Raw genomic sequence first — 27190 nt, forward strand, 5'->3', positions numbered from 1 at the left:
AACCAGCTTTCCAAAAAAAAAAGCAAAACAAAAAAAACCCCAACGTGTAGCATTTTCCAATTTCCATGGAATAACTACTCCCAACGTGGCTGATTTCAAACAACGATGTTCACTGTGAAGGGAGCTGGGAAGACAGGAGCATGTCACTGTATTTACCACACAGATCCCACGGACGTAAAGACGTTCAAGAGCACGGTTAATAGGAAAATAATTACGAAGTGATGAGTTTGAGTATTTATTTGTTGTTTTGTTTTCAACATATTTAATTGCGTGTTTATATAATTTAATTTTTAACAATGGCTGTGTTTAACTGGCTTGCAAAATTCTGGAAAATTTAATAATTGGTTCTTGCAAGTCTAGTAGAAAGAGCTGGCTCCAGCACCCCACTGCTTCTCCCCTTTCCTCCTCCTCCTCTTCCTCCTCCTCTTCCTCCTCCTCTTCCTCCTCCTCCTCTTCCTCCTCCTCTTCCTCTTCCATGGCTTCCCTGGCATTCTGTGTGGGTAGGAGGGATGGGGAACACGGGGAAGAGCTTTGCTGCAGACAACACCACCCTCTGAGCCAGGAGCCATAGGTGGGAGGGAAGAGGCATGGGATGCACATTTGGCTACCGGACATTTCAGTGTGCGTTTGAGGGAGTGATTTTTGCAACTAGATCACGAGGCTGATCAGCACCTGGATGAAAGACCCCTGTTTAGAGACGGGAGACTGGACCCTACAGCCCGGAGGCCTGTGTCCTTGTGCTCCCCAAGGGCTCTGACCTGGACGGAGAGGGAGGCTGAGCTAGGCAAAGCGGCCTGTGGGGAGCCGAGGCAGGCAGAAGTAGGCGCTGGGGAAGAGGCCCAGGTTGATGGGATTGCCGTCCAGGCGGATGTCTTCCAGCCGCCTTCGGGTGTATTTATGCTCCTCTGGGTCGCAGAAGGCGTCTCTTTGCATGGTCTGTATCCTGTTATTCTGGAAAGAACACTCTGACAGCTGAGCCTCTGCCGGAGAGCCAGCCTCCATCAGCTATCCCCACCAGCTCTGCTCCCCTTTTGCAGCTGGAGAAACCGAGGTACATGAGACGAAGGCCAAACAACAATGGCGAGGAGAGGAGAGGTCACAGAGGGTGGATGCGGGGCGGGCTGGGGGGGATGAACAGGGCTGAAGGGAAGAGGAGAGACAGAGGGCAAGGAGAGAAGGGACAAGCAGTTGGGTGAGCTGGGGCAAGGCCGTGGAGGGAGGGGAGGTGCTTCAAAGAGAAAGAGGGAGGAAGTCACACTGAGGCTGTGGACAGCGACCTGGACGAGACCTGTGACCCGCGTCTCCAGTGAGCTCTCTGTGAGGAGACCCCGCAGCTGCCCGAGGTGCTCCTGCTCTCAGCCCTCCGCCCTCTGGGCTCTGGGCTCTGCGCGCCCCCTTGCTCTTGCGGAGGCCGCTCACCTGCAGGTGCAGCGAGCGCAGGCTCAGGGGCAGGGGCCCGGGGATGGACTCCAGCAGGTTGTCGGCCAGGTAGAGGAACCGCAGCCTCTCCAGCGCCTGGGGAGGAGAAAGAAGGCTGTCGGGCCCTGGCAGTGAGGGGTGGCTGACGTGACCCCGTTCGTTCACTCAGAGTCCCCTGAGACTCAGCTGTGGGCCAGGCTCTGTGCTGGTGCTGTGGGGGACACCCCGTCTCTCAGGAGTGCACAGGCGCTAACTGGATGCAGAAGGGAAGCTGCAGCTGGAGGTGCGGCAGCTGGGGGAGTGCGAAGGAGCCCGTCGGCTGCTGATGAGGAGTGGGCGAGGAGCGGGCTGGGCTGCAAGGGAGGACAAGGGGGCATCTCAGCCCCACCTCAACTTCTCTGCTATCAGAAGGGGTTTCCCCAAATGAGAAACCTCCAGATGCTAAACCTGGAGCAGCTGTGCAGAGCACGTTCTGGAAACATCCAGACCAGCAGAAGGAGAGCCACAGGCACACATGAGGCTGACTGAGCCTGAGTGCCAATCTGGTCCACGCTCCATTTTTTCACTGCAATTGCCTGGGGCTCCTCCTGGCCCTGCTGAGTGGGCAGCTGCAAGGGGCATATTTGTGTCACATGTTAGCCCTTCCCATGAAAACTGCCAGCCAGTGACCAGTCAGATTGTCTCTCTTGAGAATTTTCTCGTAGAAAGACAATGATCAGTTAGTTAGAGGTGGTTTTGAAAGAAAAGGGTCCAGGGAGTTAGGGCAGGAACCGGCACCACTGCAGTCAGTCACACGTTAGTCAGAGGTTTAGGGCAGCAGATGCTGGTGTGCAGAGAGGTGAAAGAGCAGGCGCACGGAAAGGAGCCAAGAGACCGTGTGCCCCAGAGCAAGACGGAGAGCAGTGGCCTGGTCGCTGACAGCCCAGCCCCACCCGCACCCCCAGTAACAGGCCCATGAGGCCGAGTTCCCTTCCACGGAGGTGCCTGGGATGGCACGCAGTCAAACACCTTTTCTTCAGTCAGAATCAGTTTATTGCAACAAAAAGAACCTCTAAGAAATAGACGAAGAAACAGGGTTTGATTTTCATACCCCAGACCAGGGTTGGAGCAGGGATATCCTATGAGGGCAAGGCGTGTGTGTGTGTGTGTGTGTGGCCGTGGGCGTAGGTGGCAGGTGGCAGCGGTGGACTGAAGGCCCTGACTCACCTTGAAGGCTTCAGGCTGTATCCCTGAGCTCCGGAGCTGATTCAGGCGGACGTCCAGGACCTCGATCCCAGTGGGCAGCACAGGCAGAGCTGCCAGCTGGTTCTCTGGGAGGATCAGATCCTTTAGATCAGGCAGCAGGCGGAGGGCATCGTCATCGATGGAGGAGATGAAATTGCTAGAGAGGTCAATCCTCTTCAGTTTTGCTAAGGGATGCAGGAGAGAACGCACACACCATCTTTCCCTGCCCCTGCCAGAGCTGCCCGGACCTGCTCTACCCTCTCAGGTAGGGAACGCTAGCCAGCGCTCCACCTGCACCAGGTCCAAACCAGAAGAGAGAACAGATACACCAGGACTCTCTGAAAAAGCCCTCGATTCTGCAGTCTTTCCCCTGGAGTTCTGTCCTGCATGGCGGCTGCCCACCTTGGATCGGTTTGGAAGAAACCTTTCCAGGGCAAGACCCAAGAGGCCCAGGAATCCCTGGTCTACCCCCCGCCCCCTTCCACCATTAGTTTATGCCAAAGGACACGGAGGCCTTGAAGGCTGTGGTTATTAGTGGCAGAAGCTGGATTCGAGCCCAGGTCTCCCATGGCAGGCACGGTGTGAGGCCCAAAGCAGCAAAGCAAACCAGCAAACACAGGCCATGTCAACAGCGTCAGTGCCATGGAGAGTCGAGTTAGCATGGCCTGTCCAGAGGCCAGGAGGGCACAGAGCTAGACATGCCGGGACATACTGAAAATGGAGGCTTGATCATATCTTCCCCTTCCCAGAGCTTTTGGGAGAACAAATGGGCAGAGGGCACTGCTGCCATCTGAAATCTTCAAAGGAAAGAATTAGAGTCTTGGGGCTGTTTCCCTTTGTTGGCTGGAAAGACTGAAAGCTAAGAGGGAAGGACTAACACAGGTGGGACCCCGTCCCTGGGGACTGTTCATGTGCCGGGTAGGGAAGGAGAGGACCCCGGGGGCTTCCCTCTGCCAGGCCTGCCGTCCTCTTCTGCCAGGGCATTACGCACTCAGCCCTTTGAAGTCTCCGGCCCGGATGTGGCTGATGCGGTTGAAGCGGGCGTACAGGTAGGCGGTTGTCTTGGGAAGAGGGGGGATGTTTTGCAGGTCAGCATCGTCACAGTACACGGAGGAACCAAGGCACACACAAACCAGACAGGTAGGCAGGCCTGGTCCCAGTGGAAGAGAGAACAAAGGGAGACCCCCCCAGTCAGACTCCCTTCAGCTTCTGGAACTGATGGACTTTGCCCCAGGAAGTGTCTGAGCCACGGCTGTCTGTGTCCTTTTTGGTTGCTGCCCAGAACTGACTGTCACAGTGCACCAGGCAGTGCTGGTGGCTGCGCCCAGCCTGGCACTCAGCCTCAATTAGGAGAAGCGGATCCACCTCAGTGATTCCTCCGTCCCAGTCCAGGAGCACTGGCATCAGACCCTGGCTCTGTGCGGGGTCTCCTGGACCTATGGGGGTGTTTCCGGCAAGTCCTTCGGTCTCTTTTCCACAGGGCTCCTCTCTGGTCCCCAAAAATACAGTGAAGATGAAACAAAGCCACAATTAAGTTGGAATGGCCAATGGCTGCTGAGCCTGCTGGCTGCCTTGTGGGTGAGGAGTTAACACGTTCTGTGTGGCTCCAAGAAGCATAACAGAGCCAAGGTGGAGTGGCCAACGCCTGCCCAGAATCCATTTCCCCTTCTTACAGTATCAGCACCCCAGCTTTCTATTGGGAAACAGCCCTCGTCTGTTCTCGGTCCATGACTAGCGGTCACGAGACGTGGGCCAGGCCATCGAGCTCAGACTGACTTTACAAAGCTGAGAAGATGAGAAGACTGTAGTGGCTCACAGAGCCGAACAGTGCAGGAGGTTTCCATCACCTGCCATTCCAAGGGCCAGAGATGATGGGAGACCACGGCCACTCCCACTCAAAGGGGGACTCTGTGAAGCAGTGACATTGCCCAAGGATTAAGAGGCAGCTCCTCTTTGCCAGCAGTGACCAGACAGTGTAGATGGAGCAGAGAGGGCCCCAGCGCCCTTCTTATCCCAAAGCCTTGAGTGGCAGACCAAGATGAGGCCCTTTCTGGTCTCTCTGAGCCTGGGACTCTGCTGCTCTGTGAGGTCACAGATTCCTACTGAAACGTCTTCTCTGGATGCCCCAGAGCCCTAGATGTGCCCAGGGCAAACGTCTCCAGAGGAGAACAGGGACTGAAAGCAGGCAACTCTGGGACGAACGGCACCCTCCTCGGCCTCCGTTCTGCCGCCTCAGCAGAGGGCCAGTGCTCACGGCAAGGGAGGACGGCGTCCCAGCCTCAGGACGGGGAAGAACTGCTAAGGAGGGAGCTGAGAGCTGGAGAGCAGTATGACTGCTCCATTTGCCCCTGTGCCATGTGACAGCCACAAAGTTATTTATTCTTCTCTGCAGGCTTTTAATTGTCTCTAATCTAATTACCATCAACCTGCTCCCCCAGTGATGCTATTAATTAAGGTAGGGTGGCCTTGCCAGGCAGAGCAGAATTCCTGCATTTCTGTCTCCTATCCAGTGTGTGCATTCGAGCAAAAGCATCTGGGACAGCCAGCCTCTCTCTTGGATTTTTTTTTCTTCTGTTTTTATTGTGGCTGTTTTCCATCCTCTCCCTGCTGGTAAGGGCTAGCCCTGACCCTCTGCCCCCTGGCCCTGGTACCTGTGGTGCTGGGTCATGTCTGCGTAGCCTATCGCCTATGGATGTTGAGACCTGTGACTATAAACTTACCGTGGCTGGTCGGGGACCCCAGCAGGCCCAGTGTAGTGGGCCTGGTCAGTGGAGTAGGTCTGGTCATTGTCAGGTTCGAAGAGGGTGTTCTTGGAGCGAAAAGGCTCTGAGTGGAACTGATGCTGGTTGGAGGAGGCAGGCTGGTCCCTTTAACCTGGAGACATAGCACACAGGAAGCCAATTTTTGCCTGAGGGGAAGTTAACTTTGGGCTCTGGGAACCTCAGTGACCAAGTTCAAACTTGCCAAGAGTCACTGTGAAGGAGGGAAGGACAGCAGAAGGAGTGAGCAAGAAAGACACCTTTTCAGAGAGCATCTGGTCTGACATCTCATTACATGGATGAGGAAACTGAGGCCTAGAGAGCAGATGGACTGGAGTCACGGAGCCCGCTGGTGGCCAAGCTGGTGGCTGAGCCAGAGCCCCCGGCTCCAGATTTCCTAGGCTGGAGCTCTTGCTCTCGCCCCGCACTGACCAAGCTCACACAGCACACGGGCTTGGCTTCTGATAAGCTCCCGCCAAGGCCAGCACGGGCTGAGGAAGAACTTCGGACTGAAGACAGTCTAAGAAAAGATAGGAGGTGGTGGCATTTCTTTTTTCTAGGGAGAATATGAGGACACTGCTGATGTCCCAAAGAGATGCGGCTTATGGTCTTACTTGAAGGCGAGGCGGGGAGGGGTGATAGATGATTTCTAAGGGAAGTCCCACCAAGTTTTCTACAAACGGACAAAGAAATTGAAGTTTTGTTGTCCTCTTTCTTACTATCATCTAAGTAACAAGTTGCTATGGAGGGACAGGAATTTCCACCTCCTGGAGAAAGAGTTGCAGGCTTGAGACACCTGCATCATGGAGCAAGGGAGAGGGGCCAGGCCTCGGGCTCCCAGTTTCTTGGAGGGAATGCAGCTGGTCTGCTGTGTGCCCCTCACCTCGGGGAGCTGGTCCCCGTGGTCTGTGGGCTCATGGTGGCTCAGGTCAATGACCTCATCATAGCTGTCCAGGCTCAGGACGTAGTTCTCCAGACGCAGAGCTGTGTGGGAACTGTGGTCCTCGTGCTTCTGGTCCTCTCTCCTCTTCCTCTCCTTCCCTGGGAGAGAAGTCGTCCCCGCTTCCTGCAGCACCAGGGCCAGCAGGCTCAGGAAAGCTGAGAGCTTCATGGGGGTCCTGGGGAGGGAAGGTTGGGGTGAGAATGGGGTGAGTCACCTGGGCCTCCAGCCCTGGGCGGTAGGCAGGAGAGGGGGCAGCTGTCTGAGGGGCAGGGGTCTCTGGAGCTTTGTGGGAGTGGCTCACACACTTGCCCACTTCCCACCCCACAAGTGCAGACTCTCACGCTCTTCCTCACGCACGCAGCATCTTCATACACGTGCAGGCTCTGGAGAGCTGCGCTGTGTCTAGGGGACTCCCACCCCGACTCCGTGGAGTCCCTTTACACTGCAGGGGAGGAAGACACTTCCTCTCCCCTCTGGGTCCTTCTGGCCAGGCTACGAATTAAATTGACATGAGACAGAATAACAAGAGAAAATCAAACAAAGCGTTATAACATGTATGCATGGGAGAGACTCAGGAAAGCTGAGCTGCTCGCCAGAATGGCCACAGCTGCCACCTTAAGTATCACCTTCTGCTAAAGACAAAGGCAGACGTTGGGGTAGTGGTTTGGGGCTTCAAAGGGGAGGAAGGCGGTACATGGACATGGAAAAGCAACGGTTTGGTAGACAGAACTTTGATGAGAGTGGGCTTCGCAAGGGTCCTCCCAGACTACCACATCCAGAGATTTCCATGGTGATGGCCTGTCCTGGGCCAGGGCTTCTACCCTGAATTCTTTCAGGCAGTTGTGGGGGGGGGGTGGGTGTCAAAGCTTCTTTCAGAGCCTTTTGTTCTATCAAGGCAAAGAGACACATTTCGGGGTGGCTAATTTTGCTCCCCCATAACATGCTCACCACACTCAGATGTTCACTCACACAGGCAAGTGCAGCCGGCACAGACACGCTCGTGCACGTCCCCTTGTCCACACACCTCCCCGCTAACTAGGCACACGCTCGTGCATTTATCAGGCTGTTCTCTCTGACACAATCACATACCAGAGTACAACCGTTAGTCACTACACAGGATTGAGAGACACTTCAACATCAAGGAGTCCTATAGTTTTAAAAAGATTATCCATTCATCCACGGATTTGATCAACAAACATTTACAGGGTGTCTATTATGCTCCAGGCATTGGATTTGTCTTTGGGGGTACAGAATTGAACAGGGCACGCCCAGGTCCAGGAATGCCCCAACCACTTAGGGGACATGGGCTTAAAAATGGACACACACCGTAAAAAAGAATGCTAGTTTATAAAATACATTTATAAATGCAGCTTTTTAGAAACAAATGATCACAGAAACAAAAGAGCTCTTTGGGAGTGGTTGGGGGAGTGTATACACACCCAGAAAGTTCCTTAGATACGTATGTACACCTGTGTGTGTGCACAGGAGATTATGTACACATGTGTAAGTTCACCCACATATGCACAGATGGGTCAAGAACATGCGCGGTGTGGGTGTCAGGTATCTAGTGCATTTTTGATAATGCAGCCCTCCCCAAGCCAGCTGCACAAGTTTCTAGTAGATTCTCCCCCTTTCTTTATTTTAGCTGGGCAAGAGGTAAGCTCCTAGCAGTAGCAAGAGGTATCTCTTCATCTTACTTCCCATGCTTCACTCCAAACCAAATTAGATAATCTTAAAAAAATCTTTGAAAAAAGTCCTAAGACAGGGGCCAGCCAGGTGGCATAGTGGTTGGATTTGCAAGCTCTGCTCTGGTGGCCTGGGGTTTGCGGGTTCGGATCCCAGGTGCAGATCTACACATCACTTATCAACCTATGCTGTGGAGGAATCCCACATACAAAGTAGAGGAAGATGGGGACAGGTGTTAACTCAGCGACAATCTTCCTCACCAAAAAAAAGGGGGGGGGGTGCTTTGTAGCAGACATTAACTCAGAGCAAATCTTCCTCAAAAAAAAAAAAGTCCTAAGACAGAGTTTACTGCCACCCCCACCCCCCAAGCCTCCCCCAGTTTCTCTGGCCCGGAGGCCTGAAGTGTCCTCTCTCCCACCCAATCGGCACCCAGCCCACACTCTTTTCCGGCACTTGCATACCCACGGGCCTAACGCAGCCACCCTTGAACCTTACCCTGTGTACTCCTCGGGTTCCAGATGAGCCTCACAGCTTCCAGAGAGGTGGGGACTCTGAGGGAGAGGGCACAGGCAGTGGGGCTGGCAGACTGTGCCTGGGGAGGGCGGGAGCTGGCCAAGGCAAGCATGCGGCCAATCCGACTTCTCTCCTTCCTGACGTCCAGCTGTTTCCCCTCCTCTTTCCTCGCAGGGTCCCCCATCCAGTTCCCTTGCTTGATGAGAGGGAATTCTCTCTCTCTCCCTCCACACCTCCCCCCCAACTTCCTATACAGACCCCTCCCCACCTCCCCCCCATCCCTCCCTCTCTCTCTCTCTCTCTCTGCTCCCTCTCTCTCCTCCTGGCCACCCTCTTTGAGGGGGCAGGCAGTTCCCATCCCCTCAGGGGCCCCACCCCGCAGATTCTGTACTCTCAAAGAAGGGGGCAGTGGGGTATGTGGAGAGATGGGGCTTGCCTTTCTCCTGACAGAGAATGAGGATGCTCTATATGGAGCCCAAATATTAAAAAATGCTGAGCTCGGGTACGCTGACCAGCTCCACCACCTAGAGCCCCAACAGGGGACCAGAACTGAACAGGAATCACCAAAGGGAGGGCGACTCCAAGAGAAGGTGAATGGGGGATGGGGTAGCATTTGAAAGCCAACTTCAAGGTCTCTGATGGCGACCTTGAGGAGGGTACAGGAAATTCTCTAAACCTGCTCAGTTGGGCCCTAGAAAGGACTTCCTGATCACAAACACCAGAAGGCATTGTCTGGGGTCTCAGGGGGCAGAGAAGAATCCTCTCAGTGTACACCCCCCACCCCCTCCCCAATCTGGAGAGATGCTCCTTTCCTTGGTGCCTCAGGCTGCTGCAGGGTAAGTCCTTGCTGAAGTAGGGGGTGCGGACCCAGATGTCTCCCCAAGATCCTGCCAGCCTGCACATGCGCCCAGGCTCTTCAATGATGCTCCTTCCCCTACTGCCTCCCGCTGACCGGATGCTGAACCCCAGCTGCAAGTTCCCTAAACATCGTCTAGTCCAAACCCCTTATTGCACGGATGGGGAAACCGGGGCCCAGTGAGGGGAGGTGACTTACTTGCTCAAGGTCACACAGAGCCAGGGCCAGGTCCTGGATTTCCTGACTCTCAGACCAGGGAGCCCTCCTTTGTTCGTTCTTCACCTCATTCCCGCCCCCCTTCAGTTTTGGAGTTTTGGCCTCAAAACAGCTGGCCTGCGCAAAACTCATCTCTGCCGGGCACAGCAGGTGAAGGGGCACATCTAGCAACTTGGCCCAAGGGGCAATGCTTGGCCTGCAGTGTTTTTGGGCATCAGCTGATGTGAAGGGGGCTTCCCCCAGCCCAAGAACCCGGTCACAGAGCAACACATGTTCCTGCGCCCGGGCAGCCCCCATCCGGGGAGAGACACCACAGGGCTCTGCTGGGTGGAGGGAGAGAGAGCCAGGAGCTGAGGGTGCGCAGGGAGCAGATGGCGCATTTGGCGGCTGTCCTCCCTCACTCTCTCTACAGCCTGGGCTCCGCAGCCAGAGGCCCTGCGCCCCCGCAGCCAGGGGCGCGTTTCCCCCTTCACCGCACCCCATTCATTCCCTGCCAGGACGCAGGTGAGACTGTTCATTTGTTCCCCTGCCGCCTGCCCGACTCCTTCCCCGCTTCTCGCTTCCTCGGTGATACCCGCGCCAGCCCTCCCGCTCTCCCAGCACTGCCACCGCGCCCCCTACCCTGCGATTGGCTCCCCATTCGCTCTTGCAGCTTTGCGGGCCGCACGCGGAGTCAGCGCGCTACCGCGCATGCGCCCCCCGCCCCCAGCAGCTCCTGACGGGGCTTCACGTCCTCCACCGTCTGGCAGCTGCGACCCTCGCTGCAAGAGCTCGCCGTCACACGCTGTGTCCTGTGGATTTCGGGGAGGGTCCCTGGGACGCGTGCCGGTGGCCTGTGTGGGAACTGTCTGGCCCTCCTGCTGTTGCTGCGGGGCCTCAGCCCCCGGAGAGCCTGGAAGAGGGACGGCGGGGGCGCGTTCTAATCCGAACCTCTCATTAGGAGAAGCACGAGGCGTGCTGATGGAACGGAGGTGGCAGGTGGTGGGGACAGAAGTCTGGCCAGCTGACCCTGTTGCTGCCCCTTTCTTGGGCAGGGAGACGGGGGCCGTGGAAATTTCAGGAATCTCCTGCTTTTTGAACAACAGGAATATATTCCCTGCTGAGGGCTTGTAGCCACATAGCTCCATGACAGGAACACGGCCCTCGCCCCTTCTCAGACACACACACGCCCTGCAGGGCAAACTCCACGCCTTGCTGCCTTTGGGCTCATGCTGTTTCCCCTCCGGGTTATGTGCTTCCCCCGCGTCTCCCACTTGGCAAAATCTGACTTAACCCTTAAGATCCAGCTCAAATGATAGGAACCTTTCTGGTTTCTCCCACACAGAGGTAGAGGCCTCTGCACCACGCTCTTTAACACAGCGTTGTTATAGATACTCAAGACATGCAATTATTAATTCATGGATTTTCCCCTTTACCAAGCTGTGAATTCCTCAAGGGCGTGGGGTATATTACCTATCCTTGCATTCTTAGCTGGCAGCATTGCACCTAGGGGGTGTCCACTGAAACCCTGCTGAATTGAACTGAAACAGGTGTTTAGGAGGGGGAGGGGGAGGGCATCATCTGGCGGCTTCTATCCTGAAGAAGATGCTGTGCGCCAGGAGGACCACAGCCCACTCTGGAATCTGAAGAGTGCTTCTGGGCACCCGGTGCTCGCTCCTCTGTGAACACCTGCATGGCCAGTAGATCACTCCAGATGACGTAGCCCTTTGTTCTCCACCTTGATACAGCTCTCTACTGTTTGTGATTCTTACACTGTCTCCTCCACTAGTCTGCAAGCTTTCCTGGGTGAGGGTTGGTGACTGTTTTGTGTCTTTCCATGTCTGGCTCGGTACGGAGCATTTGGGTTCCCTCAGCAATTTGTATCTGTAGGTTGAAAGAATCCAGGGCTTTGGGCTTCAAATGTAGCTGTCAGAATTCTGGTCTGACTTTAGGAATTATTTTTCATGAGGGTTGTTAGTTTGGGGGAAATTCATGGACAAAAGACTTTAGGATTGTTTTCTTAGAGTTTCTTAAGAATAGCATCCTTTCTCCACTCATCTTCTCAGAGCAAGTAAGAGGTGGGAGGCAGGGGAAGAGGAGTGGCGAGATGGCTTTAAGGTATTGTTGACCTGTTCCCATTGTCAAGTTCAAGCAGGATATTTTTCATATTACTTTATTTCCTCTGCTGTGAAGCCTGTTGGAATGTGAAAGATGTTTCACAAAGTTAACATGGTCTTCAAGAAAGAATAGATCTATGTACAGAGTACACAAAACAGCACTGAGAGCATGAAGTTGTGTATGGAGGAGGGGGCTTCCGTAAACCCGAGGGAAATCAGCACATTGTGGGGGATGTTTCTGTAAAGCCAATTTAACTTGACGCCTCTCCAGCTTGTAGCCGCAGGAGCAGTGCAGGGAGCGGACGCATTTTAGACGGGGCCACAAGATGGGGGTGACTGTGTTGCTCCTGAAACAAAACAGTTCAGGTTTGCAGGGGAATGACCCCTCCCCCGGGAACCACAGGAGCTGTGCTCCGCTCAGGGCCTCATCAGGGGGCTGAGGTTGCAAGGTGTGAATAAGGCGCAGTAGGGGGCTTATCCAGGCCAGAGCACCGGGTTGCCTACAGCCACGATAATATATTGACTTTAAGCAGGAGCCTTGGAGAAACCAGCTACGGCTGGGAAGAATGAGGCAGTTGTATGGGAGCACAGGGAGAGGGGCTGTGGTGAAATCGGTCCGTTTTCTATAAATTAGCAAAGGAGAAAGGTGAGAAAGACTATAGTGGGAATTTCTTGAACTTAGAGACCTAGCTTAATCCAATTTCTTAAAAATCTCTGGAGCTTTTCTCAACCTAACTTGAGGGTGGGCACTGTGTCCTACTCATTTCTAGAACATCCGCCCTCAGCCTCACCAACGTAGACACTCAGGGGCTGAGGGGGGGCAGCATCCCCTGGAGACAGTTGAGGGGGTGGGGAAGATGAGTCAGCCCTGTGGGGCCCAGGCTCCACCTGGAGGCCTGCCAAGTGGCTCACCTGGGCTGGGGCGGGAGTTGGGAGGGTAGTCTGTACAGGGAATAAATTCCTGCAAGGGAAGGGGTAATATTTAGGACTTGTCCTGCATTAGAGCATAGTCTAAAGGGTGGGGCCTTGGACTGGGACGTGAGCGCTGGAGGGGCCTCGGAGGGGCCTTTTACCCCTTCCTCAGTGCACAGATGTGGGAGCGAGAGCAGGAGGGACTGGCAAGGTCACAGCAAATGGGAACAAACTGCACTGTCACCTGGGTTCCCGAAGGTTCCCCCTGGTGCTCACTCAGGGTGGGAGTCAGCCCCCGCCTCAGGGCCTCTGTGCTCTGTGCCCTTTAGACTCCAGAGGAGAGAGACCACGCATGTCACCCACGGCTCTTCAAGTTGGAGCCCAGGCCACACCAGAGAGGTGACGACAGGAGCCAGCTGTGACCTGCACCAGCCACCAGGTGTCGCTGATGTGTCTGTCGGAGAGGGGAGGACAATTTGCACACATGGAAGAGGCTTCTGGGAGATTTCCAGGGGCTCCGCCCCTTCTCCAGCAGTTTCTCAGGAAGCACTCCTGGGGGGTGGAAAGGATTGGGCCATCCACACTGACAGAGAAGCAGATGGTGGGGCGGGGCTGGTGGCTCTGTACCTTCCACTGCAGACACTGTTCCCCAGGGCATCAGGACTCTTGTCCTGAGTGGCCAAGGGGGCTGCAGGACCCGTCTGTACCCATGCGGGCCTCCTGGGCTCTGACTCCCGCTCCTCTCCCACAGGTCGACTCCTGGCTCCTGGCTCCTCGAGCCTTCCTCTCCTTGACTGCCCTTCCCTGCCCTCTCTCTTGGGATAGAGAGGCCCAGCCTGGAGGGCGGGTGCTGTGTTCGCCCTGGAGAAGGAGGGCCCCAGCTCATCCCTGTGAAGAGGTGGCCAAATGCAGGCCCTTGCAGGAACCCCGACCCTCCACCCTCCCGCGGCCGTTCCCTGGTACTTCCTCTCTGGAGAACACGGGCTGGCAGAGAGCCATCAAGCAGCAGTTTTCAAAGGTGGGATCCTTGGCCAAGGGGCCCTGGGTTTCTCGGCCTTTTAGGGCCAGAGCTGCCCATGATGGCGGACCCTCCAGCAGGCGTTTCCAAACCTCACCTCTGGCTGCCCCTGACCATCTCTGCTTGCTTCAGCCAGGACCAAGATCCAGATGTCAGTCCATGGCCCAGACCTACCCAGGTGTGGTGGGGGAAGGAGGAGAGAAAATGGGATATGACATCTTTAGACACGCATCTGTGCTTCTGGGGCCAGAAGTTTGGTTGTGCAGTGGGTGTCTTTAAGCTGAGTGGACCAAGTCAAGGCCTTGGAAGTCTGGCTCTAGAAACTGCAGGTGCAGCAGAGTATGTGGCTTGTTTCTGCCTCAGGAAGGTGGGGTAAAGCAAGGGTTAGCTGGGAGCAAGAACGGGAGAGAGAGAAAACGAATGGTGGGCACAGACGCCTGGGCCACCAGCATTCCAGTGCAGTCCGAGGCGCTCCAGGGGCAGACAGGCCTAGATGACCACGGACTGCAGCAGGCGGAAGCACATCATGAGGTCCAGCGGGATGGGCGGCTTCAGGTAGTTCCCGTCCAGCCGCAGGTAGCGGAGGTGTGGCACGTTCTCCAGGTCCGAGGAGAAGTCGTGGAAAGCGACTAGGTTGTTGGGGCAGATCTGGGTCCCGTTGATTTCTATGGGGAAAGAAGGGGAGAAGTCAGCAGGGTAGGTGGGGTGGGGGAGTCAGGACGGACAGGGCTGGAGGCAAAGACAGGAAAGAGAAGGGGTGGATGACTGAGAGTCAGGACTCGCGTTCTCCTCTCTGGAACTGGCTGACTCTGGGAATGTGTGGCCGTGGATGAGTCAACTTTAACTTCCGGGCTCGCTTTACTTGTTTGTAAAATGAATTAAGTCGGAACTGATCAACAATGGTTATTGGAAATTCACTCTGAAGAGTTGTGGAGGAAGTGAACTTTGAGCTGGACCTTCAAAGATAGGTAGGAGTACAACAGGTGGCACCGTGGAGGCTGGTGTGCTGGTAGAGGGACCGTTTGAATGAAGTTATGGAGGCCATAAAGCTCATGGCGGAATCTGGGAGTAGTAAATAGTGAAGTGTGATGTGCTAGGGAGCATAAACTGGAAAGGTAAGTTGTAGCCAAAAATTATGGTAGGCTTTCAAATATTCCACTAGGGACCGGGGCTTTGCTCTCCAATCTGAGGAATGGCATTGAGCAGGACTGCATTATGAGAGGGATAGTAGGATGTATGAACCATGACGTCCTGGGGTGTTAAATCTGGAAGGGTCCTATGATCAGGTTTATGCTGTAGAAAGATGAATCTGGCTATGGAGTGGAGAAACAATGGGGTGAAGCCAGCAGGTGGATGTGAGAATTATTCTGGAGGTTTTCCTGTGACCTGGATGTGAAGCATGAGAGTGGACAGAAGCTGGTTACCTGGGCTGCAATAGGGATGACAGGAAGAAGAAGTGGGGCCTGGGGACAGCTCGGGGGTCTGGTGGCTGACGAGCCTCTTGATTCTGAAGTGATTACTGATTCTAGGGAGAGGAAGCCGGAAAGGTAGGTTGTGGACAAGTTGTGGCAGGTTTCAAATGGGAAATGAGACTCAGGGGCCAGCCCTCTGGCCAAGGGGTTTAGTTTGCGTGCTCCGCTTTGGTGGGCCAGGGTTTCACTGGTTTGGATCCTGGGCGCGGACACGGCACTGCTCGTCGGGCCACGCTGAGGCAGCACCCCACATGCCACAACTGGAAGGATCCGCAACTGAAAATATACAACTATGTGCTGGGTGGTGGGGGGGCTTGGGGAGAAGAAGAAGAGAAAAAAGAAAAAAAGAAGATTGGCAACAGATGTTAGCTCAGGTGTTAACCTTAAAAAAAAAAAAAGAAAGTGAGATTCCATTTTCTCCCTCACCTCTTGTTGGATGGCGTGGGTATGTCATCTTCTAAGTGGATGTTTTGCTCTCCCTAACCTTTGCTCTCTGGCTGTCCGTGGGCTTGGCCTGGCTGTTGTTCTTATTTGTCTTCTTCTTCTCTCTTCATCACTGGTGTGGCAGAAAGAGCCCTGCCATAGGTGGATTTTCTTCTTATGGCCTCTGTGACTTTGACTGTCCCCTTACCACCCTGATGCTCAGTTCCAAAATCTGGGAAATGGTGAGCTTGGCACCTCGTCATCAGATGAGAGAATGTTGGTGAGGGCATTTTGCAAATGTAAGGACAGCATGGGTGGCAGCATCACGACCACTGCTAAGAACAGCATCGTGGCACTGACTGTGGTCCCACTCAGCCCTGCTATCTGTCAGGCCCACGGGAGGGCTGGCTGGGGTGGGCCCGTGTGCACAGGCTGTGATGTTCTGTCTTCAACCTCAGAAGGCTGCGTGTCCCGCAGCCGATTCTTCCACAAATCCGGAGAGACCTGTCAGCCACTTATTAATCAAGGTACCATTTCTGCCTCTATTTTCGGCCTATCCAGCTTCCTGGGGGTAATGTGTTCCATCAGTTTACTATCTGCAGGGTAAAGTTAGGCAGTTTTCCCTTTTCCTGAATTTGTTTCCTGTAAGATTTAGAAAGACCCTCCCCAGCTTTGTGTAATTATCCCAGATGACTGAACAACCTTCTGCCATCCATTTGTTTCGAGATTGTAGAAATTCGACAGTCTCCCTCATCCTTTGGCTTGGAAGCTAAGGGTTCCTACTATGACTTTAGGGTTGCTTCTCTTCCCGCTTGGCTGCCTCATCCTACACTGCTGCTTTCCGTGTGTATCAGGATGTAGCCTCATTTTGCTCACAGAGCAGATAATAGTCTCTCATTTTTCAAACTTTCTGCTGGTGCTCTGCTCAGACCTGACATTTTTGATTGAAGGAAAACTGCAATTTGCAGCTTCTTTTTCTGGATTGCAATTTATACCCCAAGCCTAGGACCTTGTAAACGTGGCTTAGGCAAATTCTGCCTTAAATATACTGTCTTGTGTGGCTAAATATTCCAGCCTTCCAGATAGACTCAGAAAGCACTGGTATACAGACGTGTTTTTCTGGCTGCCCCATTTTTACCAGTTGCTCACCCTGAGCACATGGCTGTCTCTCTGTGCTTACCTTTCCCAGACACTTCAAAACCTAGGCTCAGCCTGGGGAAGAAGCTTCCTCTCACAGCTGCCAGCTTCTGCAGCAGGCAGGCCCAGGACATCTCAGAGCTGTATTTACATGTCGCTGTTCTGCTTTGAGGAGAATGTCCAGGACTCTGTCCCGTGTCTACCCTCCCCATAGATCTGGAAGGCAAAGATGCTGGGGCTGATGAGAAGGGATGGAAGAAGAAACCCTATTACCCTCCAAGCGTGGGATTCTGGGCATTTTATCCATATCAAACAATTAAATCCTCATATCAACTTTGCCACGGAAGGTATTACTACCATTCTCATTTTACAGATGAGGAAACATCAAATATCTGTTCAAGGTCACACAGGTAGTAAGTGGAAGGCCGAGACTTGAAGTCCAATGCCAAGTTGGGTCTTTGGGGCACCACCCTGCCCTGAGGCCCCCGAGAAAGCGCTGAGGCAGCGGCGGTCTCCCGCCTCCCTCCCTGCGGCCCGCCCGCCCCACCCCCACTCACTTTCAATGCTGTTGTTGTTGAGGTAAAGGTGCTCCAGTCTGTTGCTGATGGCCGGCACGTTGCTGATCCTGTTGTGGGACAGGTGGAGCACCAGCAGGTTGGAGATGTTAAAGGAGTTCTTGGGGAGTCCCTTGTCTGACAGCTTGTTGTAGTTAAGGCGAATGAAGGCAAGGTTGGGGAAGCCCTTGAAGTATCCATTAGGGATGGTCTCGATGTTGTTGCTGTCCAGGTAGAGCTGGTGAATGGCTGTGGGGACCTTGGGTGGCATCTTTCTCAGGATGTTGTGGGCCAGGTTGAGCTGCATGAGGTTCTTGAGGCCCTGGAAGGTGTCAGGCTTGAAGACCCCATCACTCAGCTTGTTGTGTTGGAGATCCAAGAGCAGCAAGTTCTCCAGCTTGCTGAAGACGCCCGGTGGGATCCTGGAGATCCTGTTCTGGCTCAGCCTCAGCTGTTCCAGGTTCCGCGGCAGCGCCGAGGGCACCTCTTCGAGCTGGTTCTTCTCCATGTAGAGGAACACCAGGCTGGGTAGTTTCTCCAGCACCTTCTGGTCTATCTTGCGAATTCGGTTGTTGTCCAGGTTGACCCACCTGAGGCCTGAGGCGTTCTTGAAGGCCTCTACTGGGAGCTCAGTTATAAAGTTGTTCTGGAGATAGAGGTAATGGATTCGAGACGGAATGACAGGGACCTTTCGAAGGTTGCGGCTATCACAGTAGAGGGCAGATGGGAAATCAGCAGGGCAATAGCACTCCCGGGGACAGTCAGGAAAGACTGATGGAGGGCCCGGTGGGAGGGGAGGAGGCAGGTCTGTAGGCTCCAACGGCTCATGGGGCAGAGGAAAGCTGGGTGTGGGCCGGGGTCTGGGCCTGGGCCTGGGCCTGGGCCTTGGTCGTCTTGTTGGCTGGCCTTGGGCCACAGAGGCCAGGAGGAGGAGAAGTGGGAGGAGCCAGCAGAGGGACGGCCTCATGGTCCAGGTGCCGCACCTGCAAGGAGGAGACCCAGGAGGTGATTAGCCTGCTGGGCCTCAGTGATCGAGGCCCTGTCTCTGCAGCTAGAGTGGGTCCGGATGGGCTCTGGGGAGTGTGGGAGGGCCTGGGGAAGCACCACCTTGTTTGCCTGCATCCAGCAGGTGAGAAAGTAACAAGGGCTTGAGGGTCTGGATCTCCTGCCCAGAGGCCTAACCTCAGTGAGTGGAGCTTTCTCTGGAGAGGGCGAGCCATCCTGGCAGAAAGCATGTTGGGCTGTGGACCAGGAGTCCTAGGGCTTGCTAGAGAAGAGCATTCACGTCTCTGGCCCCCAGTCTGCCCATTTGTAGCATGAGAAAATCATCCACTGCTTGTAAGAGGGATGTCAGGACATATGAACCACAGAGTCCTGGGGGTAACGTCTGGGAGAGTCCTTAGAGATCCCATAACCCAATGGTTTCAAACTGTGCCCCCACTTCTCTGGAGCCCCCTTGGGGGACAGAGACCAAAGGGATGACCCTGGGGCACCCCCAACCCACTCCTGTGCCAACCTGAGCAGCTCTGTGTTTTTTTTAATCTGTTATACATATTGAGGTTTAGGCAAAGCATTCATTTGAAAAGAAAGTTGCATTGCTAAAAATGGTTTGAAATTCACCAATCAGATCCAGACTCTACTGTTTATAAAAATTGAGGCGTGGAGGGAAGCAGTGGCTGCCAAGGCCAGGAAGTGATTTAGCTGCAGCCGCAAGACAAAAACCCAGGCCTCCTGCCTTCCAGAGTAGGGCTTGTGGAGATCCGTGGAGGGAAGGAGAGAGCTGCAGACCCCTGCACGCACCCCTGCTCGCCCCCACCCCTGTGCTCAGCTCAGAGAATGCTGGTCTTTGCCAAAAGGAGACACACCAAGAATTTCTCCCCAGATGTGGAGGCTCCAGGAAAAATAAACAGCGAAGGGGTGGAAAGCTGTGGGGAAACCACACATTCTTCTGACTTGTTGTTGTGCTCCCCACGGCCACTGGTGTTGGTGGTGTCGTGGTGGGATGTTGAGAGCTTCCTGCCAGCCGTGGTGACACCGCAGAGCGGGTTGCTGAAGGATGTTTTGGGAGTCCCCTTCCCACTGGCCCTGATGCCCCCTCAGATAGGGCCATGTGGCTTGAGTTGAATTAAGTTGGGGGAACAGCAATAGACCAGGGCTGTAGACGGCAAGTGGCAGCTCTCACAGTCTTCCTTCCCCGGCCTGCCTGGAGAGGGTCCAGGGACGGGGTTTCCTGTGCCTTCCCCTCCCCAGGGCCTGCATCGCTATGACACCCCTCTGGTCTCCTGCCAGTGTGCCTGTTCCCACCTTGCTCCCGCTGGCCTTGCTCGTTGCTGCTTCACATTTATGGTGGCCCACCTCTCCCCCTCCTGGGGTCTGGGACACATTGGGGATGCAGGTTTGTTGGGGTTCTCTGAGGTAGACCGGGCTGGAGTGTGTCCCCAGCTGCATCTGGACCCTGCCATCACCACCTCTGTTCTGGGCCTCCTGCTCTTTTTCCTTTGAGCCTGATTCAGCTTAGACCCCCTCCCTTGTGTGACCCAGTGCTGACTCCTTGCTGGCTTTGATCAAAGGAAGACGAGCGAAGCCCCCCATCAGTTGCTTTGCCCTGGGTCAGATGCTCGGGAGGAGCCGAGTGTGACAAGAAACAGGACAGAGGGCAGAGCCGAACCCCAGAGAGGCGGAGGGCGCCTCCCCAAGCCTTTCACGCACACCCTTGACACCCAGCCTGCGTACTCTGGCACATACCCCACTCCTCTCCTGGTGTCATACACGTGAGCAAACTCATGTCCACAGGTCCTGTGTGCATGCGTGCGCCCTTATATAGGACATGAGGGAGGGAGGGGGCCGGGCGGGAGTGCAGTCGAGGACAAGGCCGGAGGAGAGTGTCCTGCAGCCTTTGCTGTTCTCCACCTCCCTCTGAGGTGGTCTCGCCAGGCAGCCTCTCCAGGGCCCCACCCTGGCCTCCTGTCACGCAGGACCTTGTGGTTAGACTCTGGGCTCTATCTCGGGTTGAGGGTAGAACAGTCTTGGGGAGGCACCTGAAGGGCTGAACGGAGATGACGCTCATTGTGAGACCAAACTGGAGTCCTGTGCGGGCCCACACCACTTGTCACTGGTGAACTAGGAATTAATACAAGTCCTCTAACGTGCTATTGCACAGTCATGTTGCACAGTCATTTTAAGGGGGCATTTAAAGCGTTAGTATGCTAAAAACAAACATTTTTAAAAGCCCCAATTTTTGTGACCCTGAATTTTTTTGTTTTGGCATTTCTTTGCTTTCTGATCACCCATAAGCCTGAAAATCAGCAAGGAATGTCTCCTGCTGTGAGAAGCCCTTCCCCAGGGAGGCACCCCAGCACTGGCTGGGGCTCCCTATTTCCCTTCATTGCTTTCGTCGCCAAAAGCACCTACCAGGTGCTGGGCCTCGAGTTAAGCAAGTAAAGCTTGTCCAGAGCTTCCATCAAAAGCTGGCTCCATAAGGCACAGTGACTCAGGCAGCTGGCCTTCGCTCCAGGGCATTTCTTGGTGGCTCCAGGCCTGGGCAACCCTGGTCCCCGCCGTCAGAAGTGACAGATTTGCAGGTCAGTCGCAGCTCCACCTGCAGGCCAGCCTCCTGCTCCTTCCATCCCCCGTGAACACAGGCCTTCCTCAGCCCGTCTCCTGCACCAGACCCTTTGGGAAGGTCTCTTCTCTTCCCACCAGTCCTTCTGACCCTTTCACATTCCACACCCCTGGGGGCTGGCCAAGCTCCTCTCAGAGCCAATAGGAGGTTCCTAGGGAAAAGCTCCCTGGGCCTGTTCCATGGAGAAATTGGATCTGCTCAACGCCCCGCTCCTAGCCCTGCAGCTGAACCATTCTTTGTGTGTGCTTGCTTGTGCCCATGCTTCTTTCTTGAGGAAACGGCGTTCATTTCTAAGTCTTTCTCATCGGGCAACGCCCCTTCCTGCTGGAGCTTGACTGTGTGGAGGGGAAGTCCTGCCTGGGCAGCCATTACTCTGGCAGTGTGCCCTGATGTCCTAAGTGTCTGAAACCAGAGTCTGTGTGACTCCAGGGGGAGTCATAGTACCCCCCATCAAAGATCAAAGTCACATTTTGTTATGCTCTTACCTTCCAGAACCTTCTATCCAGTCATAAGCTCCCTTGGGGTGGATCATAAGTGTGTGTGATTTTTGAATTTCTTATGCCTTTGCAAGCATCTCCCCAACTCCCAGCTGTCTGCTGGGCTGTGCTCACTGCTCAGTCAATGACCACCACCCACCACCAACCTCCTGCAGCCCTGCTCACCAGCACTGCCTCTTGAAAAGCTGCTGCTCGTGGAGGAAAACACAACTGCTTTGCTCAACCCAAATTCGCTCTCTCCGTTTAATAACATTTCCTGAGAGAGTTTGAAGTTCAGATTTCAGTTCCAAGTGTTAGAGATCTAAGCTTGAATCCTGGCTCTGACCCCTCTCCAGGCCTCAGGCTCCTTGTCTGTGTGAGGACCAGGTGAGATCACACACATGAAGTCATGTTATAAGCATAAAGTCTCCACAAATGACAGGGGTTTCATTTATTCATTTACTTGCTTATACAAGAGCAGATTTTCCAGAGAGATTGTGCTTTTTAAGGTGAGATAGCCCTTGTCCCCATCTAGCTCAAGAATTCATTTATTTAAGATCTGAACACCCGGGACTGATGCATCGTTTAGGCTCAGGGCAGGGCTGGGTTGAGGTCCACATGGGTTTGTCAAGCCATTAGGGCGAGTTTAGGGGTAACTGGCTTTGTATGCAGAGTCTGCGATTGGGGTGGGGCTGGGAGTGAGTTTGGGTGTGTCTCCCTGAGTTGAAGGGTTACTCCACACTCCCTACTGACATTCTTCTTTCTTATCGGATTTCCTGTCTAGTTGTCACCTCTAAGCCTTCATGGCGCAACCCAGCCTGTGACCCTGCTGTGGAGAATGGGGCTGCCTGCTGCCCAGAGCCATGCCCATGGACATTGGGATGACCTTCTTTCTTTGTTCCCTCCTTTCTGTTCTAAACTCAGACTTGGAGGGGCTGGCTGGTGGTGTAGTGGTTATGTTCACGTGCTCCGTTTTCATGGCCTGGGGTTCGTGGGTTTGGATCCTGGGTGTGGACCTACACAGTGCTCATCAAGCCATGCTGTGGTAGCATCCCACATACAAAATAGAGGCAGATTGGCACAGATAGTAGCTCAGGGCCAATCTTCCTCACCAAAAAAATAAAATAAACGTAGACTTCTGAAAGACATCCTACTCCCTTTCTCTCCTCCTGAAGCCCAGAGGGAGTGGAAGCCAGGAGAGTCAGGTGGTCTCTACTCAGTTGTTAGCAGAGGAGCAGGCCAGCCCACCCAGGCTGCCCGAGACTCTTTCAAAGCCCCCAAGTAGGGCTTGTCTGGTCCTGAGGCAACGGAAGAGCTGAGATAGGGGCGTGGTGCATTCAGCCCCGGTCCTGGGGGTGAAGTCAGTGTGAGGGTGAGCCTGGCTGGGGCGCTGGGGGAGAGCATCATGGCGCCTACCAGACGGGGGCCAGAGCTCTGAGCCCAGCCACTACGACCTAGTGACATGACCCTTTTCTCAGCCTTGTTTCCTTACCTGTAAAATGGGGCTAACAAAAGCTTCTCTAGCCCGACATCCTTGCCCTGCTGTTGGCAGAAGAAAGTGTGCTAAGCGACTTTAGAATGCGATGCAAATCAAAGAGTGCTAAAAATAAATAGAACACCATCACGGAGGGCCATCTGTCTCTCCAGCATCTACCACAAGGCGAAGTGTAAACAGAATGAAGTTTTTTGGCCTCAGGCCGCTAGTCCAGGAGAGCAAGTTTTCCATCCCGAGGGACTGGGGAAGAAACGAGGATGAGATGGCTCTGCTCCTCGGACAGCCTGCTGCCTCACCGTCGCCTTCCTTCTGCCTCCTCCCCCAGCATCTCCACCTCCTGAAGGAAGCCCAGAAGAGTCTGTCTGATGCTTTGGGTGCTTGTAGACCTGGGTCCCCACCTGCAACTCCTCTGCTGCTTAGCTGGGTGCTTTTTTTTGCAAATCTCTTACCTCCACTGAGCTTCGGTTTCCTCATCTGTAAAATGGGCATGCTAACACCTTCTTATCAGATTGTTTTTCTTTTCCTTTTTTTTTTTTTGAGGAAGATTAGCCCTGAGCTAACATCTGCCACCAATCCTCCTCTTTTTGCTGAGGAAGACTGGCCCTGAGCTAACATCTATGCCCATCTTCCTCTACTTTCTATGTGGGACGCCTACCACAGCATGGCTTGCCAAACAGTCTGTAGGTCCACCTCCGGGATCTGAACCAGCGAACCCCAGGCTGCTGAAGCAGAATATGTCAACTTAACTGCTTCATCACTGGGCTGGCCACTTATCAGATTGTTTTGAGGATTAAATGAGTAAATGTGTATAAAGTGAGTGCTCAGTGGATGTTAAGGTATTGTTGACATTCTCTCAAAGCAGTGGGGTGCCTTTCCCTTCAGCTTGACCCGAGGGCAGGGTCCTCGTTCTGGGTACAAGCTCCAGTCAGTGACCCGCTTTAATTTTCCCCTCCCTGACTGATTAAGGGGACTCCTTGCCAACCTGGGATAATTTCAAAATGGCCTTAGAGAGAAATATTTCTGACTGCCTGCAGAAAAAATAAGTGAATGGCCCCCATAGCTGTGAATTAGGATCTCCTTGGAAGCTGGGCTGCTTTCTTCTTTCTTTCCAAAGGCCAAGTGGTTTGGATCAATGAGAAATTCAAGCTACTGAGAAGATACTATGCGGGTTGGAAAGCCACTTTTTCCTCCCTCCTACCCAATTAAGTTCTGAAGAATTGAGAAATCCTCCAGTCCCTGCTGTCGTCCGTCTCCTCCCTACTTGGCCTGGACCCGGGACACATGGCTTTCTTTTGGCTCTGCCATCGCAGGGGGAAGACGCACTTTCTCTTTGCTCTCACAGCTGCGGAGGCGTGAGAGAAGACGCAGTGTGTGTGTATGTGTGTGTGTGTCTGCTGGTATCCGGTCACTGTGTGCTGTAGCTCTGCATGTCAGATGCAGTCAGAGAGTGGAGGCGAATAGACCGGATGCCTTCATATTGTGTATTTGTGTGTGTGTGTAGTGAAAGTGCAGCCTCTGTGTGACGTGTGTGTGTGCCTGTGACAGTGTGTGACAGTGTGTGAAAGGTGCGGAGAAATGGGTTGTGGAGTCCAGTCTCTATGGGAACAGCTGATCTGGAGAGACACCGCGGCAGCGTAATGTCTGTGCTACAGCAGACTTGTGCACCGAGAAGGTTTCACTCCGCAGCAAGCAGATGCGTGGGGACAGGGTGACGAAGAGAGGGAAGGAAGGGGTTGTGGAAGGAGCGCGGAAGGCTGGTTTGAGCTCCTTGGGAAGGAGAAAAAGGTGGAAGGAAGGCAGGAGAAGATAGAGACCAGATCGGAAACCTAGGGTGAACAGAGCAGGAAACTTGCTGGAGCAAAGAGTCTTCCCGCCCATCTCCCGACGGGGCTTACCTGCACACACCTGCCTCTCCTCTCAGCTCGGGTTAGACGGCAAGGCTCCCTGCTTTTCCTTCCACGCCTTCGTGGAGCTGTGGCAGCAGAGAGCCAGCCAGAAGTTCTGAGCTCTCAGTGGTGCTTGCGTGATTGTGTTTGCCTGACTTTTCTGGGGTGGGGAGGTTAGGTTAGAGGGAGGGACGGGCAGATTGTAGGGAGGGAGGGAGGGAAGGGAGGAGGGGGGGGAGTTGGGAAAGGAGGCATGACAACAATGAAGTCTTTATTTGGCAGACAGACCTCTCTAGACTCCATGCGCACACCGTGCCCACTAGTGGACTCACTTTAATAACGTTTCCTTCTGTTGCTGCTGCTGCTGCTTCTGGGGGGGGGGGGATTGTTTGAAAAACAAGCTAAATTAACAGGGGAAGAAAGCATGAAAAGCAGCCTCTGTGCAGGCCAGAGCTGGATGGCCATTCTGTTCCTCCCCTTAATGATGACCTTGCTTCTGATGCCCGTCACCCTCAGGTGTCAGATTCCCAAACCTGGGAGGGTGTGGGATGTTCCTCTGAGCAGTGACAACCCTTCCCAAAGCCTAGGAGGTTGCCGAGGGAGTGGAGTCTCACTGTGCAGTGAACTGACACAGGAGATAGCCTTGGTTTGGCTGCTGGACAGATGTTCTGAGGGCCAGAGAGGGAAAAGTCTGGCCTGGGGTCACACAGCAAAAGGAAGGTAGGATTAAGATTTGGTGTAAGACCTGAAGTCACTGTCCCAGCTCCCGTGTACAATGTCAGTGTCTTCTTTCTGCTTCTCCATACTTGTCACACTTAGGAGAGATTTGGGGATCATCACACAGAGTACACAAGGAAATCCACATGTCCCCTGTCCCCTTCATGCAGAAGACCCATGGAAGACCATCACCTCCGACAATTCTCCTCGATTACAAAACCGCAGCACGCTTGCAGTGAGGTGGCCGCCTACGGAAGCTCCTGCCACCCCAGCTGACTACTTAGGAAACTCGGCAACAGTTACCTTTTCTGTCATCGTGGCCGTGGAGAGCTGAGAGCCCAGTGATGGAAGCTCCCTCCCTTATCCCCAAGTCTGCAGTGGAGGAAAGAATGCCAAAGTGGGTCGGCAGCCGCAGGCTTGGCCCCGTGCGAGCTGTGTGATCTCGGGCAGGTTACCTGACCATGTGCACTTCAGTTTCCTTATCTGTGAACTGGAGGTAATGCCCAGCTCACGGGGCTGGGAAGACTGCACGCATCATTTTATAAACTGGGAAGACGTTAGGGTTTAGAAGAGGGTTACGGTGAGTGGTAGTCAGCCTAAGAGACAGCGAAGAAAAAGGAAAAGCCGCACCTTCTTTCCTCACCCCTGTGCGCCCAAAACTTATGCCTTGCACACCCTGCTGGTGAGGTCTTGCTGGGAGTCAGCCACCTTCTAGATTCGTATTAACCCTGGATGTGCCAGGCCACTCACGCATTTGATTTGTCACCCAGATGGAATATGTCCCCTTCTACAGACTGAGAGCATCGGACCGAGGTTTGCTTGTTTCCCTGGGTGTGGCGGGTGGTGAGCAGAGCTCAAGAAAGGCGAGCAAGATACGACGAGGCGCAGGGAGGACGGGCAGGGAGTGGGGGTGGGAGGGGCTGGACACGGTGCAGGAGGTGGGACTTGCATCCACTTTTAGGAGATCCATCCAAATCCCAGCGTCTGGGCTCTTGGGCACCGAGGATGCAGCTCCAAGCCCTTCGTGAGCTGCTCTGCCTGTTCCCCTCCCTGGCCTCCCCCGCGGCCTGGGCTGTGCTAGGGGATGGTCAGGAGTGCCGAGAGTAGAGTTTTCTACTTGGTGGCCTGTGGATCTAACATGACTTGAGGACCCAATATGTTTTCTGATAGCACATTAATAAAAAACCTTTTCACTGCGGAAAATTTAAAATGTACACATTTACTCAGAATAGTATTAGTAACCTCATGTACCCAACATCCAACTTCAACAGTTACCAGCTCACGGCCAATCTTGTTCATCCGTGCCCCCCACTCCCACAAACTCCATTGATAGATTTTAAAGCATTAATTTTTTAAAAAATTGATCTGAAGGCTTTAGGCAGAGAAGGCACTTCCCAGTTCAATATGATCGTCATCCTCTCTGCCATCTTGTCCCAGAGCCGAGGGCCTAGACCACCTCACTCAGTTACGTACCCACCTGTCCTTGAAGACATCTGAAGTCACAACACTCGTCTAGGGGCGACAGCTGAGAAATGAAGTGAGGTGGGACAAATTGGGGACGCTAATAAGGAAGAGGTGTCAGGTCATCTCAGCCAAGCTGCCTTTCTCATCCATGTGACACAGGCCACAAGGGCTGCGGGAGTGGGGGATGGGGGCTGGGTTCTTGAGACCTGCCTTTGCCTCTTGCATGCTGTGTGACCTTGGAGCTGGCCCTCTCCCTCTCTGGCCTCAGTCCATCATTTGGAAATGCCAGATTGTACTAAGTG

General features: G+C 54.1%; 2 protein-coding genes across 7 annotated transcripts; both read right to left on the minus strand.

Moving 5' to 3' along the window:
* Positions 1-223: 223 nt before the first annotated feature.
* Positions 224-10370, minus strand: OPTC (opticin). 5 transcript variants are annotated; one of them, XM_044758249.2, is made up of 9 exons: positions 10238-10370; positions 8527-8582; positions 6286-6520; positions 5364-5517; positions 3635-3793; positions 2626-2828; positions 1420-1515; positions 759-951; positions 269-492 (listed from the first exon to the last, which is right to left on the minus strand). In XM_044758249.2, exons 3-8 carry the CDS (start codon positions 6511-6513, stop codon positions 781-783), a joined length of 1011 nt encoding a protein of 336 aa, XP_044614184.1. In that variant the 5' UTR covers positions 6514-6520; positions 8527-8582; positions 10238-10370; the 3' UTR covers positions 269-492; positions 759-780. The 5 variants fall into 5 exon arrangements, with proteins under 5 accessions (XP_044614185.1, XP_070353430.1, XP_044614184.1 ...); XM_044758247.2 differs by lacking the exon at positions 269-492 and adding an exon at positions 538-672; XM_044758250.2 differs by lacking the exon at positions 3635-3793 and having other exon boundaries at positions 224-672.
* A 1382-nt stretch (positions 10371-11752) lies between these two features.
* On the minus strand, positions 11753-25076 carry PRELP (proline and arginine rich end leucine rich repeat protein). 2 transcript variants are annotated; one of them, XM_014830186.3, is made up of 3 exons: positions 24717-25076; positions 17232-18211; positions 11753-14307 (listed from the first exon to the last, which is right to left on the minus strand). In XM_014830186.3, exons 2-3 carry the CDS (start codon positions 18193-18195, stop codon positions 14132-14134), a joined length of 1140 nt encoding a protein of 379 aa, XP_014685672.1. In that variant the 5' UTR covers positions 18196-18211; positions 24717-25076; the 3' UTR covers positions 11753-14131. The 2 variants fall into 2 exon arrangements, with proteins under 2 accessions (XP_014685672.1, XP_014685682.1); XM_014830196.3 differs by having other exon boundaries at positions 24727-24874.
* Positions 25077-27190: the final 2114 nt, after the last annotated feature.

Source organism: Equus asinus, chromosome 25 (assembly GCF_041296235.1).
Source record: "Equus asinus isolate D_3611 breed Donkey chromosome 25, EquAss-T2T_v2, whole genome shotgun sequence".
Lineage (NCBI taxonomy): Eukaryota > Metazoa > Chordata > Mammalia > Perissodactyla > Equidae > Equus > Equus asinus.